Consider the following 16,898-nt stretch of genomic DNA (forward strand, 5'->3'; position numbering starts at 1 on the left):
TCCCTTTTATCCCATGACAACTTAATTTACGTAAGAGCCTTTGGTGAGGGACCTTGTCAAAGGCTTTCTGGAAATCTAAGTACACTATGTCCACCGGATCCCCCTTGTCCACATGTTTGTTGACCCCTTCAAAGAACTCTAATAGATTAGTAAGACACGATTTCCCTTTACAGAAACCATGTTGACTATTGCTCAAGAGTTTATGTTTTTCTATGTGTCTGACAATTTTGTTCTTTACTATTGTTTCAACTAATTTGCCCGGTACCGACGTTAGACTTACCGGTCTGTAATTGCCGGGATCACCCCTAGAGCCCTTTTTAAATATTGGCGTTACATTAGCTAACTTCCAGTCATTGGGTACCGAAGCCGATTTAAAGGACAGGTTACAAACCTTAGTTAATAGTTCCGCAACTTCACATTTGAGTTCTTTCAGAACTCTTGGGTGAATGCCATCTGGTCCCGGTGACTTGTTAATGTTGAGTTTATCAATTAATTCCAAAACCTCCTCTAGTGATACTTCAATCTGTGACAGTTCCTCAGATTTGTCACCTACAAAAGCCAGCTCAGGTTTGGGAATCTCCCTAACATCCTCAGCCGTGAAGACTGAAGCAAAGAATCCATTTAGTTTCTCCGCAATGACTATCATCTTTAAGCGCTCCTTTTGTATTTTCATCGTCAAGGGGCCCCACTGGTTGTTTAGCAGGCTTCCTGCTTCTGATGTACTTAAAAAACATTTTGTTATTACCTTTGGAGTTTTTGGCTAGCCGTTCTTCAAACTCCTCTTTGGCTTTTCTTATTACACTCTTGCACTTAAGTTGGCAGTGTTTGTGCTCCTTTCTATTTGCCTCACTAGGATTTGACTTCCACTTTTTAAAGGAAGTCTTTTTATCTCTCACTGCTTCTTTTACATGGTTGTTAAGCCACGGTGGCTCTTTTTTAGTTCTTTTACGGTTTTTCTTAATTTGGGGTATACATTGAAGTTGAGCCTCTATTATGGTGTCTTTAAAAAGGGCCCACGCAACTTGCAGGGATTTCACTTTAGTCACTGAACCTTTTAACTTTTGTCTAACTAACCCCCTCATTTTTGTATAGTTCCCCCTTTTGAAATTAAAGGCCACAGTGTTGGGCAGTTGAGGTGTTCTTCCCACCACAGGGATGTTGAATGCTATTGTATTATGGTCACTATTTCCAAGCGGTCCCGCTATAGTTACCTCTTGGACCAGCTCCTGCGCTCCACTCAGGATTAAATCTAGAGTCGCCTCTCCCCTTGTGGGTTCCCGTACTAGCTGCTCCATGAAGCAGTCATTTAAAGTATCGAGAAATTTTATCTCTGCATTTCGTCCTGAAGTGAAATGTTCCCAGTCAATATGGGGATAATTGAAATCCCCCACTATTATTGGGTTCTTAATTTTGATAGCCTCTCTAATTTCCCTTAGCATTTCATCATCACTATTACTGTCCTGGTCAGGTGGTCGATAATAGATCCCTAATGTTATATTTTTACTAGAGCATGAAATTTCTATCCATAGAGACTCTATGGAACCTGTGGATTCGCTTAAGATTTTTACTTCATTTGAATCTACACTTTCTTTAACATATAGTGCCACTCCTCCCCCTGCACGGCCTGTTCTGTCCTTCCGATATATTTTGTACCCCGGAATGATTGTGTCCCATTGATTGCTCTCAGTCCACCAGGTTTCTGTGATGCCTATTATATCTATATCCTCCTTTATCACAAGGCACTCTAGTTCACCCATCTTATTATTTAGACTTTGAGGTTTGCATTCCGCCTCAAATATACTGCATTTTATTAAACTGCTCATTGTCATACCTGTTCTCCATTCAAACGATGAGCTTCTACCAATTCCAGAAAGATAGACACACGATTACTTGCATCAATTTCATTTCTTTTTGCTTTTGCTTTTGAGAAAGCCACAGCTCCTCTCATTCCAGGTAAATTCATTGCCATCTGCAAGGTCTTAATAGCTTCTGATATTTCTCCCATCTTCTTTTGGGTTTGGGCTTTAATTAAGTGATACAAAGGATGTTCTCTCACCTGAAATATAAGAAGTTATTAATCAGTTTCTATATTCTGCTTTACTGTTAAAAAAATCAAGCATCCTGAGGAATAATTTAATATTTGTTAATTTGTTATTTATCGAAGATATATTTAGAGAAAGGGATAATAAATGCTAATAATTAAGGCTACATTTTAGTCACGGGTATTTTTAGTAAAAGTCATGGACAGGTCACAGGCAGTAAACAAAAATTCACGGCCCGTGACCTGCCCGTGACTTTTACTATATACACTCCTAACTAAAACTTGGGCTAGGGGGCTGCGGGAGCTCAGGAGGGTGCAGTCCGGGGGTGTCTCAGGTGCTGGGGGAGGGTGGCCCAAGCCCCCCGCTGGTGCTGGGGAAAGGGGGGGCGGCACACAGCTCAGGACCCCTGCTGGTGCTGGGGGGGTGGGCTGGCGGGCTCCCTACCCGGCATGTCCCTGCAGCTCCTAGGGGGAGAGGCAGCCGGGGGGATCCACACACTGCTCTGGCCACAAGCTCTGCAGCTCCCACTGGCCAGGAACTGCAGTCAATGGGAGCTGCAGGGGCGAGGTGCCTGTGGGCGCAGGCAGTGCGTGGAGCCCCCTGGCCCCTCCGCCTAGAAGCTGCCGGGACATGCCGGTGGGAGCGTGGGAACCCCGCCCCTCCGAGGTAAGTGCCGCCCCGCACCCCAACCCCTTGCCCCAGCCCTAAGCCCCTCCCAAACCCAAACCGTTCCTGCTGCTGGCCCAGCCAGCCACACCAGCTGCTGCAGAAGTCATGGAGGTCACACAAAGTCACAGAATCTGTGATCTCCGCGACACACAGCCTTACTACTAATCCATGTTATACTTGTGTCTAGCAAATGTAGTATTACTTCTATTAGTAAAGTTGTCTTCAAAGAACATGCAAGACAATTTTTTTTATTAAAACCCTCATACCATACAAAAGAAAGAATCTCATGAGTCAGAACCCTGATCTAGAGATGAAAAGGCATGCACTAGACCATTACTTAAAACGAACCTGCTTGTTACAGGTGTTTTCTGAGTGTCTCCTCTCCTAAACCATAGACAAGACCACATCTGCTTCAGTAAGCTGGTGCAGTAGTTTCAAAAAAGAGTGGAAGATATACATAATTTGGCAATTAACTTATACACACAAACCCACTGTGGCATTCATCCACTCTACCTGCTTGAATAGGTCTGTTTTGATATTAAGGGGAACAAATGGAAAGAGTAAGTGTGGCTCTATACAAAATTTCAGGCACATCAGTAGGTATTATTTTCATTCAGCTTCTCTATGCCAATGTTTGGAGAACAGAAGGTGGGCAGAGGAATATTTTAGAAAGGAAATAAAGACCAGCTTGTCTCACATCATCTACCTTCCAGCAAAGCCCTATCAGGATATTCACTCAGAATTCAACCATGCATAACTGCTGAGCACGCTGGCCCTGCCTCAGCGAAGCACTTAACTCTAAGTAGTCCCAGTGACTTCAATGGACCAGAGTTCTCAGTACCTCGCAGTACCAAGTCCTGAATCAGCCACAATAGATGAGAGTGGGGAAAGCCATTTCAGAACCACCACTGCTTAAGTGTACTGGCTTTGCTGACCAGGGAACAAGGAGATACTGACAGTAACAATGTTCCCAGGTTTCTTGAAAGGCAGCACGACTTTGGACCACTCTTCTTATATTCTTTTATGCAAACCTTTCACAACTTTGTGGCAAGATGTCTCTGGGACTACAAATCCTGTCTATATAGTATGTCCTTATACATTGTAATACTTATTTCTGTTAACAGTTCTCTCTCTCTCTTTAGAGAGAGAGAGAGAGAGAGAGAGAGATCAGAAAAGAAAAAAGCTGTTTCTTTCTTCTATACCCCACAAGAAAATTCTGATACCTTGGGGCAAATTAATAGGCAAATTTGGAGTCCTGACTTCACACTCCCAATTTGCCTTGCAATTAAAATTATTCATCTGACAAATGTGTTCAGATGCCAAGCTTGTAGTGAAAAGTATTAAAATCATGCATTTTGCTGTGCACGCTATAGCAGAAGTCTTACAAAACTGAATGAATAAAACAGTTTAATTCCTCTGATCAAACTCACCTCAAAATTGTAGCTCAGACAAAGTTCCAGGGACTGAGAACAGAGTTTAAAATTGTTTTGGGACAAATGAACCTGAGCCATAAGTAAATGAGCATCTGGATAAGAAGGATTCTGTTCCAGGCAATGCTGTAGAACACTGTGGGATGCCTCAATATCACCTAATGATTTAAACAAAAATAGCAAAAATCAAGAGAAAAAAAATCAAAGCCCAGTATTGAAGATAAGTGCCTCTTACTCAGGCCTGGTCTACACTGAAAAATTCACACCACTGACCAATGCAGTTAAGCCAACCTAACTCCCAATGTAGACACTGCCTCTTGAGAAGGAGTGCTGTAGCATTTCAAGTGTAGACAAGCCATTAGCCTCTCTATATTTTACATATAAAGGCCTCACAGCTTGCTTTTAAGATATACACATATTTATTTAACAGGCTGCTAATGACCTCAGATAGCAGCTACTAAATACTTCTGATCAGTGTCATTGTGAGTTGGAGACAAAACCAACCAAAAAACACAGCAGAGACAGCAATTGCTCCATTATCCCCAGTCCCTGAACCATCCACTCTCTAGTCCTGTTTGATTTTTCTGTAAGGTGAAGTCTTTCAATGCTACATTTCTATTTTTTCAGAAGTGCATTTTAAGGGAACAATCAGGTAATAAAGCCAGAGGAAAGAAATAATTCTAGTACTGTGTTGTTAAAAAAAGAACAGAATATAAGAAATCAAATAATATTTTTGTTGTTATACAGTACTTTAGAATGGAAGAAAAATATTTATTTAATACAAAAATATTTGTATTTTTGCAGCCACACACATATATTACCTGATAAGTATTTCACCTTTGCAATTAAAAAGACAGCATGTAGAAGACTTGGTACAGTTTTTACCACAGTTTCAAGAACTGAGGCACAGTGTTTGAGCAGTGGTGAAGGGGGTTGTCCTGGATTTGCAGGCTAGAAATAAGAACAGATCAACTGAAAAATTCATTATAAGAACATGAACTAGTAAAAAGAAAGCACTGCTAATTTTGCTCAGCCTAAGAATCTGGAAGTTCAAAAAGTGAAAAGAATGTGTCACCACGAAGAAACAGTGCAAAGTATTTTAAATATAAGAGGCCAAATTCTACTCACATTTATACCGGTGTAAATGCAGAGAACCGTTATTAAAGTTTGCGGGACTCGACCAGTGTAAGACTTGTATAAATTAAATCAGAATCAGGTCTCTCTCTGGTTGTACACAAGCCAGTCCATTACACTGGGGCCAGATGATCCCCAAATAGCAATAATTTGGCTTCAGGGGAATCAAAGCAGGTACATCAGGGGAAGGTAAAGGTAAGTAGGAGGCCTGAGTCAACAGGAGCTCCGCTTTGTTCTTCCATCACTCCCTGGGGGGCTCAGGGACACCCCTTCACCACAGCACCTCTATGTTGTTGGGGCTCAGCAGAACACAGAGCAGGAGTTGGGAAACTGCTGCTTTCTGTGGCTTGATCTTCTGTGGACCTGGCATAATTATACTAGGAAAATCCACATGGAATTTAATGTTAGAAGCAGCCTTAATTTCCCTTCACAGCTTCAACTTCCTCCACACCGCCTAGTCCACAAAGACGGCTGTAATGTGCAACCCCAGGAGGGGAAAAGGCTGATCTGATGCGGTAGAAGAGGGATTCCCTATAATCAAAATGGAAGGTCCCAACATCTGGGTTATGCAGGCTGCATTTCCTCTTCCTCACTGAAAGTGAAAGTGAAGATATGGCTCTCCTTGCAGTTTTGTCAATTTCCCTTCCTATAGGTTCTTCTAAAAGAAACGATGTCTGACTGACTATTAGTTTCCATCCCCCTTTAATTCTCTAAGAGAGCTCAGAGCGCCAATGTCATTGGAATTACAATGGAATTATCTTTCGGGACGCCAGCCCCTACCAGCTGAAGTCTCAGAAATAACTAATTAAAAAACCTTCAATTTCAAATATAGTTCACATGGTGGCAATTGCTTTGTCATCTTTTCCATTTTCCAATTCCCCAGCTCAATAAAATGTGCACCTTTCTAAGAAGAAAACAATTCCAAAAAAATTTTCAGATGAGATGCTACGTAAAAACAGATTAACATTTCTTATGGGTGCTATTTTCTTTACTGTATAGCCTTGTAAGATGCTGCAATTGTTAGTGTCTTTTTGGACTTTAAACATTGTCATTTCACTGCGATTTTTGCCAGAACAGTTGTGAGGCATTCACACTACCATGGAACTTACAGTCTGTTCTTGAGAAACTAGAACACATAGCAAATAAATTATAGGACTGTCATATAGCAAACTGTCAACGTATGCTAGAAGTCTGTGGAACTATATAATATCTGAGCTAATGCCCAACAATTACTTAAGATCTTTCCTCTGTAACATACTTGAAAGAGTTATTTTCAGTTACTCTTTTTCTTACTGCACCAAGAAAGAGTATCTTAACTTAATAGCTTGAAGACCCCTTCCTTGGTATCCTGAAAATAGTTATGAGTGTCAAATATTCCTGTTGTCAAGCCCAACATATGACAGGATGCCATCTTCAACCATAAAAAAAATAACCTACAATCTGGATAATTTATATTTTTGTTTGAGGTTAAAGAGTTAAAATACCATTATATACATATGTACCTGCACAGAAGTAGAAGAGAAATGAATGCATGTCTGTGGGAAAACATCCTGAGCAAGCAAACTGCATTTGTGTGAGAGGTCAAGAATGACCACGTGATCAACATCTAGCTTTCACATTAAGTTATTTAAGTGAGTTCTACTCTGTTATATTCTCCAGATCAAACAATAGATCAAATAACTGTATATAGAGCACCTTGCTGTATATGCACAGCACCTTGCATTTACATTTAACCCCTCCTCAAATATAACTGCTGCATTTTGTATGAAGAAAATGAGATGTAAATTAGCAGTTATTCCAGTACAAAGCTGCTAAATATTTAAAACAAATTTTTGCTTCATGTGAAAAGTAAATATACTTTTGGTGATTCTTCTAAAAAAAAAAATCCCTTCTACTTGTAACTATTAAATGATATTAAAAATGGAGTCCTTGGATAAATTCTGGTTTTCAGAGAAAGAGGTCTAATACTACTAACCTGTGTTGGGCAAAAATTAAGATATTCTCTAACAATTTCCAGCAAGAAATCAGGATTCAGTTTTTCAAAGTACTGTATGCCAAGAGGTAAGCCATGCAATGATGAAAAGTGAGTATCCAGAACATCATTCAACAAATGAATAACTTCTTCTTGTCTTTGATGTTTCTTCATAGCTAAAACTGCACGCAAGAAAGACAGTTCCTGCAAAAAAACAAAAATCTTTTTTAACTCCAACTATATTAGTTTTGTTACTTTTTTATTAATTTATCTAGCACCACACAAATCTTCACCATTTTCTAGGCAATAACTAGATGCAATGATCTCAGCAAACGCTAAATTTAGGAATATTGTAACAATTATATAATGCAATTGAAAACTTTAAGAATGATCACTGTAAGGTGTACATAAAGATTTGCTATACAATGCATTTCTTTTTCAATTTATATGGTGCAATTATAAGCCATTCTAGGCACATAAGTAAATTAAATTTATCAATGTCAACACCAGCATTTAAAAAAAAAAAAAAAAAAAAAAAAAAAAAAAAAAAAGGCCCCTTTTTCCCCATTCAATCCAAACTCAGAAAAAAATCTGAGTAAACAAATACTCCCTGTCTAGCAGGCCAATACGAACTTTGCTTGACCAAAAGACAGAAAAGGCAAATTTCTGAGTTAAGCATCCTCCATTAAAAATACTCTGCTCCAGAAAAAATAAAGATGTTAAACTCTAGTAATCTCAACCAGGCCACAACTTCAGATTAGAATCAAAACACTTCAGTGAAGTAGTCTTTTACCCCAGATTTCCCAATTGATTGCTGAATTTCATTAAGGAATTCCAACTGCTGATCTGCATCTTCTAATTGCCCTTCAATTATCTGACATCGGATAATTCCTGCAACAGTAAACATTTAATTTCAGTTTCAGCTTTATGGTGGCTACACAGTGTTAAGCTTTCCAGAGGGTCCTCACCCCCCACCCTCATTAATCAAGTTTTCTTTACCTCTGGACTATCAACTCCTCCGCCTTTTGTTAACAGGATGATGGGGAAAAAACAAAGAACTAAGATTTATGACAGATGTACAAGGTTTATCTACAATGTAAATTATTTTTTACAGCTATGTCCTTCCTTCATAAAAGCCATCTCTCCTCTTTTCCCCCCACCATCACATGCTTTAAACTTCGTCTAGGAAAATACCTAAATTGTTTCTTTAAGCTGTATTTGTTAAAGTTTCAAAAGTTATCCTTTTGACATTTCACAGCGTGCCCTAACACACTTCCCTTAAGTGTTTGGGCGAAGTCTTTGTATTCATTATAGTTTGTCCTGTACAACTTACTAATGATTGTTAAACCAAGTACTATGTATCATCCATGACCTATGGGAAAATCATCTGTGGAACCTCTCTCTCTCCCTCCATTCTTAAACTACTTAGCAACAGAGTAGACACCTAACAGAACAGTGTTTAGATAAAGAGAAACCTCTGAGAATATTGCTAATGTCTTCTTACTAAACAGCGATAACTCACTACATGCAAAAGCTTGTTTATAGAAGTGTGATTACTAGTAGGTCTTTGATTCACCAGTCTTGTTTTAACTTGCAGGTTTCCACCATGAGATCCTAATAATCCCCTTATACTGTTCCTTGCTTGGATTCAAGACCATGGAGAAATCAAACATGCTAGTGTCCTTCCTTCTGAGAACGAAAGGCTGACAGGTCTCTCTTAATTCTAAAATTAAGAAAAAAACAAAACAAAACAAAGGACTGTGTGCGCAGGTGAGACTTGCTTTTCTTTTCTCTCCAAACATTACGTAGATCCTCTCCAGGCTGGAAGACTGATGACTAGAGAATTAAGATAAATGATAAAAAATAATTTCAGCCCTTCAATTACGGTAGGAAGAGCTTAAACAAATGTGCTATACCTCCAACAAAACCAGTGAAAGCCAGACTTTATATTGCTGTTCCTTAAAAAAAGCAGAAAAACACTAAGAAAGTAAACATCTTTCAAGTCTCTTCATACATCAGAAAGGGGGAAAAAATGGGCACAAGCTCATTCTTTCAGAAGCAATCTTGCTCACTGAAGTTTCAGTATCCTGCCTGCACCCAACAGACGCATGCCAGAAAAATGGTACAAAATGAATAATATAGGTCATCAAGTAACTATCACGGACTGTTTTTTGTTTTCCTTACAGACGTTGGATTTTTATCAAGAATACATTTTTCCAAGACTAGAGTAACATTTAAATACTTTAAACTCTTTTAGATTAGGGTAAATATTGGGTCTTTTGACCTTTATGGTATCCCTTTATTCCTATTTTGAGTAGAAACCAGAAGAACATATTCATTAGTCTTAGCCATGGATGCTCAGGAGAGCTTGTTCTCTCGACATTCTTTGAAAGGGTTACTTATTACTGGCTTTATTATACACATAGGAGTCCGTGTCCTGGTGCAGGACACTGTTACATTAGATGCTGTACAAACGCAAAACAAAAAGATGGTCCCTGTCCCCAAGGAAAATGGGATACAAAGTTTTATAGATATTTGTGGTTTGCAAAAATGTTACACTGCATTAGAAAAAAGCTCAATACAGACTCCATAAGTGTCAAAGCATGCAGTATGATTCATAACAGTAGTGCCTTTAGGCACTCAGCATCAAGAGAAGCTCTGGGGGATGACAACAGCAGCTGAAGCATTAAAGAGTTAAAGGGTGACAGAGCAATAAATCTAGCTGTGCTCTCACCACAAGTAAGGCAGCAAAGAGATAAAAGACTTATAAAAAAAAAATGATGCCTTGATTTAAATTTTAAATCTATTCCACCCTCGGGTGGAATAAAGATGCTGTCTATGGATAGATTATGTAATTTTTTTACTTTCATCTATCCCCTGTGTGGGGTAGGGACAGATGAGGCAACAGCACTGAAGACTAGCTTCCCTCCTGTTAGCTACGGAACACACAACACACCTGGGCTCTGGATTAGGAGTGGCCACTCCTAATCCAGAGCCCAGAAATGGCCATTCACAGAGCTCTAGCAAACATACAGGCACATACAGTGCTACCATAATACAGTCAAGCCTCCCTCAGAGATATCTGCCCCATACAGACATCACCAATTTCTCAGCCTTTGATTGTTTCTTAAGCAAGTCAACTATGTGATTCAGGTAGGCGTGAGAATAGGAGTTTACCTCCTCCCCCATCTTCAGAAGGTTCCTAGGGAGTATGGCCAGAGACAAGAGTCTGAAAGTGACACTTTTAATCCCTCATCCTTGGAAGAGAGAAAAAATGGTTATCCATCTTTTTCATAACTGTTGTTCTTCGAGATGTGTTGCTCATGTCCACTCCATTCTAGGTGTGTGCGTGCATTCATGTGCGTGGTCTTTGGAGATTTTTGCCTTAGCTGTATCCGTAGGGCCAGCTGTGGCACCCCCTGGAGTGCCGCGCTCAAGCGTTGGTATATCAGGCACCGCCAGCCCTACGCTCTCTCAATTCCTTCTTGCTGATAACTCCGACAGAGGGGCAGGAGGACGGGTAATGGAATGGACATGAGCAACACATCTCGAAGAACAACAGTTATGAAAAAACTGGGTAAACCTTTTTTCTTCGAGTGTTTGCTCATGTCCATTCCATTCTAGGTGACACACAAGCAGTATCAATGGTGGTAGGCTCAGCGTTCACAGTCTTGCAGCACTGCTCTGTCAAAGCCAGCATCGTCTTGAGCATGCTGGGTAAGCGCATAATGAGATGTGAACGTGTGGACAGATGATCAGGTAGCAGCTCTAAGATCTCTTGGATTGGTACCTGTGCCAAGAAGGCCTCTGATGACGCTTGTGCCCTAGTCAAGTGTGCAGTCACAATTGCTGGTGGAGGCACTTTCGCCAGCTCATAGCAGTAGCAGATGCAGTCCGTGATCCAGAACGAAATCCTCTGAGCAGACACTGGGCGACCTTTCATTCTGTTTGCCACCGCAACGAACAACTGCGTTGACTTATAGAATAGCTTTGTTCTATCTATGTAGAAGTCCAGCACCCTTCTGACATCCTGTGAATGTAACCTGCGCTCCTCATCTGACACATGAGGCTTTGGAAAGAAGATGGGTAAATATATATCCTGGCCAGTATGAAACTGGGAAACGACCTTGGGCAGAAACACTGGGTGTGATCGCAGCTTGACATTATCCTTGTAGAAGACCATATAAGGCTGCTCTGAAGTAAGCGCCCTGATCTCGGACACCCTGCAGGCTGATGTTCTCTCCTGGAAGATCATTCCTGATTGTGATAAGCAGGAGACAGCAGGAAGCCAGAGGCTCAAAGGGAGACCCCCTGAGCCTCGACAGCACGAGATTCAGGTCCCCGGGGGGGATGGGATCCCAGATATGCAGGTAGAGACGCTCCAGACCTTTCAAAAACCATGCCGTCATGTCATGAGCGAAGATCGACCTGCCTTGGAATGGAGGATGGAAAGCTGAGTTAGCAGCCAGGTGGACCTTGATCGATGACACGGACAAACCTTGGAGTTTGAGGTACAGCAGATAATCCAGTCTCCTGCAGTGGGGCCTGATCGGCCCGAATACACCATTCCAAGGCCCAGCACATGAATCTTTTCCATTTGGCCAGGTAAGTCGCTCTGGTGGAGAGTTTTCTGCTACCCAGCAAGACCTGCTGGACACAGGCCCAGCATGCCCATTCGTCCGCACTTAGCCATGCAGTAGCCATCCCATCAAGTGCAGTGCCGCCAGGTTCGGATGCCATGGTTCTGGGACAGCAGATCCGGCCAGAGGGGCAACAGCAGCAGGGCGGATACCAAAAGGCTCAGCAACATGCCGAACCAGTGCTGGCGAAGCCACATGGGGACTATTAGGATAATTCTTGCACTGCCTTGTTTGATCTTCACAAGGACCCTGTGAATCAACGGCACTGGCGGAAAGGCATATATCAGCGTCCCGACCATGGAATGAGAAAGGTGTCTGACATTGAGCCCCTGTCAATTCCCCTACCTCTGGAAGATTATACTGACCACCTCCAGATGGAGCGACCACTCGTGGTGAGATGAGAAAGTCCTGTTGAGGTGATCCACCAGGATGTTCCTGGTTCCAGGCAGGTGCACGGCTATCAGATGAATGGCATGCCTCACACAAAAATCCCAAAGGCGGAGAGCTTCTTGACAAAGATCCGAAGACCTGGCACCGCTCTGCCTGTTGATGTAATACATTGCGGCGGTATTGTCCATCAGGACCTGCACCACCTTGCCCTTCAAATGGTGAAGAAATGTGAAGAAAGTCTAGCAGGCCAGGCGAACCACTCTGAACTTCCCAACGTTGATATGGAGGGCCAGATCGTCCCGCAACCAGGGGCCCTGGGCACTCAGCTCGCCCAGGTGGGCAACCCAGCCCAGGTCCAAAGCATCGGAGACCAGGGTCAGCGACAGGGATGGGGTCACAAAGGGGACTCCCTCCAACCGAACCCGGGTCCAACCACTAATCTAGTTACGACCTGATGTGGTTCGACAGCCTGACTACACAGTCCAGGTCTTGCCTGTTGGGAATGTAGACCGATGCCAGCCATGCTTGCGGGGGCCGGAGATGGAGCCGAGCATGGCTGACCATGTATGTACACGCGGCCATGTGGCCCAACAGCTGCAGGCAGGTGTGACCCACGGTGAGCGGGTAGTTCTTTACATGGGAGATCAGGTCCGAGATGGCCGCCCACTATGAAACGGAGGAAACGTCTGTGACCTGGGAATATGGAAATAAGCATCCTTTAAGTTGATGGCAGTGTACCAGTCTCCCGGATCCAGGGAGGGGATGATGGAGGTCAGGGAGACCATGGGAAACTTCAACTTTTTGAGAGAGACCTGTTGAGGCGACGCAGGTCCAGGGTGGGTCTGATGCCCCCTTTTGCCTTCGGGATTAGGAAGTAGCAGGAATAGAACCCCTTGCCTTTCATGTCTTGAGGGACGTCCTCCACCGCCCCCAGGTGCAGGAGGGTCTCGACTTCTTGAACGAGGAGTTACTCGTGAGAAGGGTCCCTGAAGAGGGACGGGGAAGATGGGGGGTTGGAGGATGGGGTGGCCGAAAATTGCAGAGGATAGCCTGGAGATACTATGTACAACACTCAGTGGTCTGAGATGACCAGCAACCAGGCCGAATGGTAGGAATGAAGACAGTCAAGAAAAGAACAAGGTAGATCCGGGAAATTGACGGGGGCATTACTCTTGAGCACACCTTCAAAATGAGCGTTTCTGGTCCCCGGGATGCACTGGTGAGGGGGAGGAGGAAGGACAGCGACGACTAAAATTCGTGTGTCTATCCCTTCTCCTTGAAGACCCAACATGGCTGCCAAGGCCTTGGCAGTGGGGGTGGCTGGCACTGCTTCCGTCCAGACTGCGGTGTATGCATGCCCAGAGAGAAGAGTGGCCCGAGTGGCCTTTAACCCATCCAGCCTCGTATCCAGCTGTTCAGAAAAGAGACCATTCCCATTGAATGGGAGGTCCTGGATCGAAGTCTGCATCTCTTGGGAAAAGCCAGGCAGTCTGAAGCTAGGAGCTGCGCCTCATCACCACCACCGACGCGACCACCTTAGCTGCTGAGTCCGCCACGTCCCACGCCATTTAGAGGGATCACCTAGCCGCCACTGTGCCCTCTTCTACCAGGGTGCCAAATTCTTGGGCCAAACTCTGCAGGAGGGACTCCCTGAACTTACGAAGGGAGTCCCATGAGTTAAAATTGTATCTGCCCAAGAGGGCCTGATGATTCACCACCCAGAATTGCAGGCTGGCAGTTGAATACATTTTTCTCCCAAAAAGGTCGTCTTTTGGCATCTTTATTTTTGGGAGCTGAGCTGGTGTGCCCCTGCTTGTTTTTCATTGGCTGCAGAGACAACCGGTGAGCCCGGAGGTGGGTGGGTATAAAGGTACTTGAACCCTTTGGCTGGGACAAAGTACTTCTTTTCAGCCCTTTTGGAGGTGGGAGGGATAGATGACAGGGTTTGTCAGAGGACCTTGGCAATTTTGAGGACCACGTCATGCACTAGTAGTGCAACACGGGCAGGGGTAGAGGCTGAGAGGACATTGAAAAAGGTGTCCACCTGCTTGGGCATCTCCTCTACCTCTAGCTCTCGGCCACCAGTCAAAGCAGGGCTTGGTGTTCTTTAAAATCATCTGGCAGGCTGGCCCGCAAGGGTCCCATGACCGCTTTGTCCGGGGATGAAGACGACTGTACCACCAGGGGAGGCCTCTGGGCATCGTCCCCTCTGGGGAAGGGAGGTTTAGGGGTGGGTGCAGTCTCCTCTAACCTGACCGAGCACGACTCATGCACCGAGCCCAGTGCCGTCGGTGCTGCCAACTGTTGCTCCAAAGCAGTGGCAGATGAGTGGTGCAAAGGGGGCATCGTCATGACTGGCATGCCCCATGCACCCCAATAAGGCCGTTGCAGTGGCCACTGGCCATGCTGCCAAGGCAACGTCAGCGATGTAGACGCGGCCTCGGGTGCCCGAGTCTGGGCAAGGGGCTGAACTACCCTTCTATGCCAGAGGAATCACCTTCCGGTAACCACAGTGGTGCCCTTGATGCCTGCGTCTGCCTGCTGACTGTCGCCGCCGAAGACCAGTGCCTGGAGTGAGAGGATCGGTGCCAGTGGGACCAGAGCCGTGACAGAGAGCACTCCCACCAGACAGGCGACCGAGATCTGCGCCGAGAGGACGACCAGTGTGAGGGTGAACAGTGCCGGTAATATGGAAACCGGCGCCTTCACCTAGGTGATCTGCGTCAAGACAGCAGGAACCGCAATTGCGGTGCCAGTGACTGAGGGCAAGCCCAGAGGATCCAGGTTGTGACTCCGGAGATTTGTGGCACAGAGGTAGAGGGTGCTGCCTTGTCTCGGGGGATCGGCGGCGCTCCACTGCCCCCGAGCGGTTTTAGCGGCTGGTTTGCCCTCGTAGGAAGTCTTTGCCATTTCCTGCAGTGCCGACACTGCAGGCGGAGGCTTCTGCTCTCTCGGTGCCAGGAGAGCTTGGGAAGACATTGATGCCATCAGGAGTTTGGGTCCCCTACCGCGAGAGTCTGTGGTGGATCCTTAAAGGGGCTAAGGGCCCCGACCGGGCAGGCATGTATACGTGGCTCCGGAGTGGCCTGGCAGCCTGAATTGGATCCTTTGCCCGATGTCCCATGGCCCCTCTTGCCCAGTGCCAGGGAGACATGCTTCTTTGTTTTCTTTTGGGGCACCGGCGATGGGGAGCGGTGCCGGGCAGAGGCCAGTGCCGGGGGTACGTTGGGCACCGGGACTGAGATATTAGATGAGTCTTGGCAGGACAGCTCAGAAGCCGGATGAAGGGCAGCCTCCATAAGGAGAGCCCACAAGCATTTAAAATATCCCACTCTTTCTGAGTCCTGGGTCAAAATTTTTTACAAATACAACATTTAGCCTTCACATGCGATTCCCCCAAGCACTTGAGGCAGTTGCTATGGGAGTCACTTACAAGCATAGGCCTGTTACAGTCCACGCAGGGCTTAAACCCCGGGGACTGGGGCATGGCCCACCTGGGGCGAAGTCCCTGCTGGGACTAACTTCTAACTACACTTAACAACTACTTAGCACTAATTACTATAAACAGACTATTTACAAGGCCCCAAGGCTTGAAGTCAGAAGAGAAGAAACTGCTAGCCCTTGCTATGCAAGGAAAGGTGCTCCAACTAATCACCCCGGGCAGTTAGAAGTAACTGAGAGGGCGTAGGGCCAGTGGTGCCTGATATACCGATGCATGAGCGCGGACTCAAGGGGGCACCACAGCTGGCCCTACAGATACCGCTAAGGCAAAAATCTCCAATGACAGTGCACATAGGCGTGCACACACTTAGAATGGAATTGACATGAGCAAGCACTCGAAGAAGAAAAAATAGGATTATGCTCAATATCAGGCATGCCACAAAAACCTGACAGTCTTTGGGGCTGAGGCCAAAAGGAAAAGTAGTACAAATTCTAATTAAAACTCTTTCATTATTAATTTTTTTGTATTGCAGTAGCACCTAAAGGCCCCAACCACAATCAAGGTTTGTTTGGACTATGTGCTGTACAAACATGAGTCATGCCATATACTTCAGTGAGAGGGCCATATAAGAATCTGACCCCTTAAAATAAATAAAAAGGGCTGAGTATATCACATGACTAACACTAGCAAAAATAATTAAATATCTAATACAGATTTCTTCATTTCCAATGCTAAAAATATATTGTTCTGTTGATTCATAGAGCCAAGAACATTGTGTGAAATTATTATAAAGCTTCACTGTACCAAAGCCAGAAAATAAGAGAGTCAGACCATTTTAAAAATAAAGACCATCAAGTAGTAAAAGTGTTATTAGCTTCAGTCATCATCAATTACAAGTTACAGCTTCTTCCCCCTCAGCCTAATTAGCCTCTTCAAGCTGCTTTTTTCTTCTGGGAACCCGAACAAACATTTTCAACTATCAAGTTATACCACCTAACAGTCCCTCTCGGCATGGAAGCAATGCCAGTATCTTGCAGTTGCTTTTTGATGGCACAAAAAAATTGTCGATAGGATATGTGAAAGGGGAGTTTCTTGTTAGTCTTGCAGTCTTTAAGAGGATCCTATTCCTCATGGAAATATTGTATACCAAATGTTTTTGATTTGTGAAATAACTTCTCT

General features: G+C 44.2%; 1 protein-coding gene across 1 annotated transcript in view; it reads right to left on the minus strand.

Annotated features, from left to right (window-relative positions):
• The window catches only part of TTC21B (tetratricopeptide repeat domain 21B), a 96,712-nt gene that overhangs the window by 51,495 nt on the left and 28,319 nt on the right, over positions 1–16,898 (minus strand). Inside the window, exons 10-14 of the mRNA XM_065413067.1 lie at positions 8,041–8,138; positions 7,251–7,451; positions 4,963–5,092; positions 4,142–4,299; positions 1,832–2,056 (exon numbers count right to left, since the gene is read on the minus strand). Coding sequence (XP_065269139.1) covers positions 1,832–2,056; positions 4,142–4,299; positions 4,963–5,092; positions 7,251–7,451; positions 8,041–8,138 — 812 coding nt within the window. The remainder of the gene's footprint in view (positions 1–1,831; positions 2,057–4,141; positions 4,300–4,962; positions 5,093–7,250; positions 7,452–8,040; positions 8,139–16,898) is intronic.

The sequence above is a fragment of the Emys orbicularis genome, chromosome 11 (assembly GCF_028017835.1).
Source record: "Emys orbicularis isolate rEmyOrb1 chromosome 11, rEmyOrb1.hap1, whole genome shotgun sequence".
Lineage (NCBI taxonomy): Eukaryota > Metazoa > Chordata > Testudines > Emydidae > Emys > Emys orbicularis.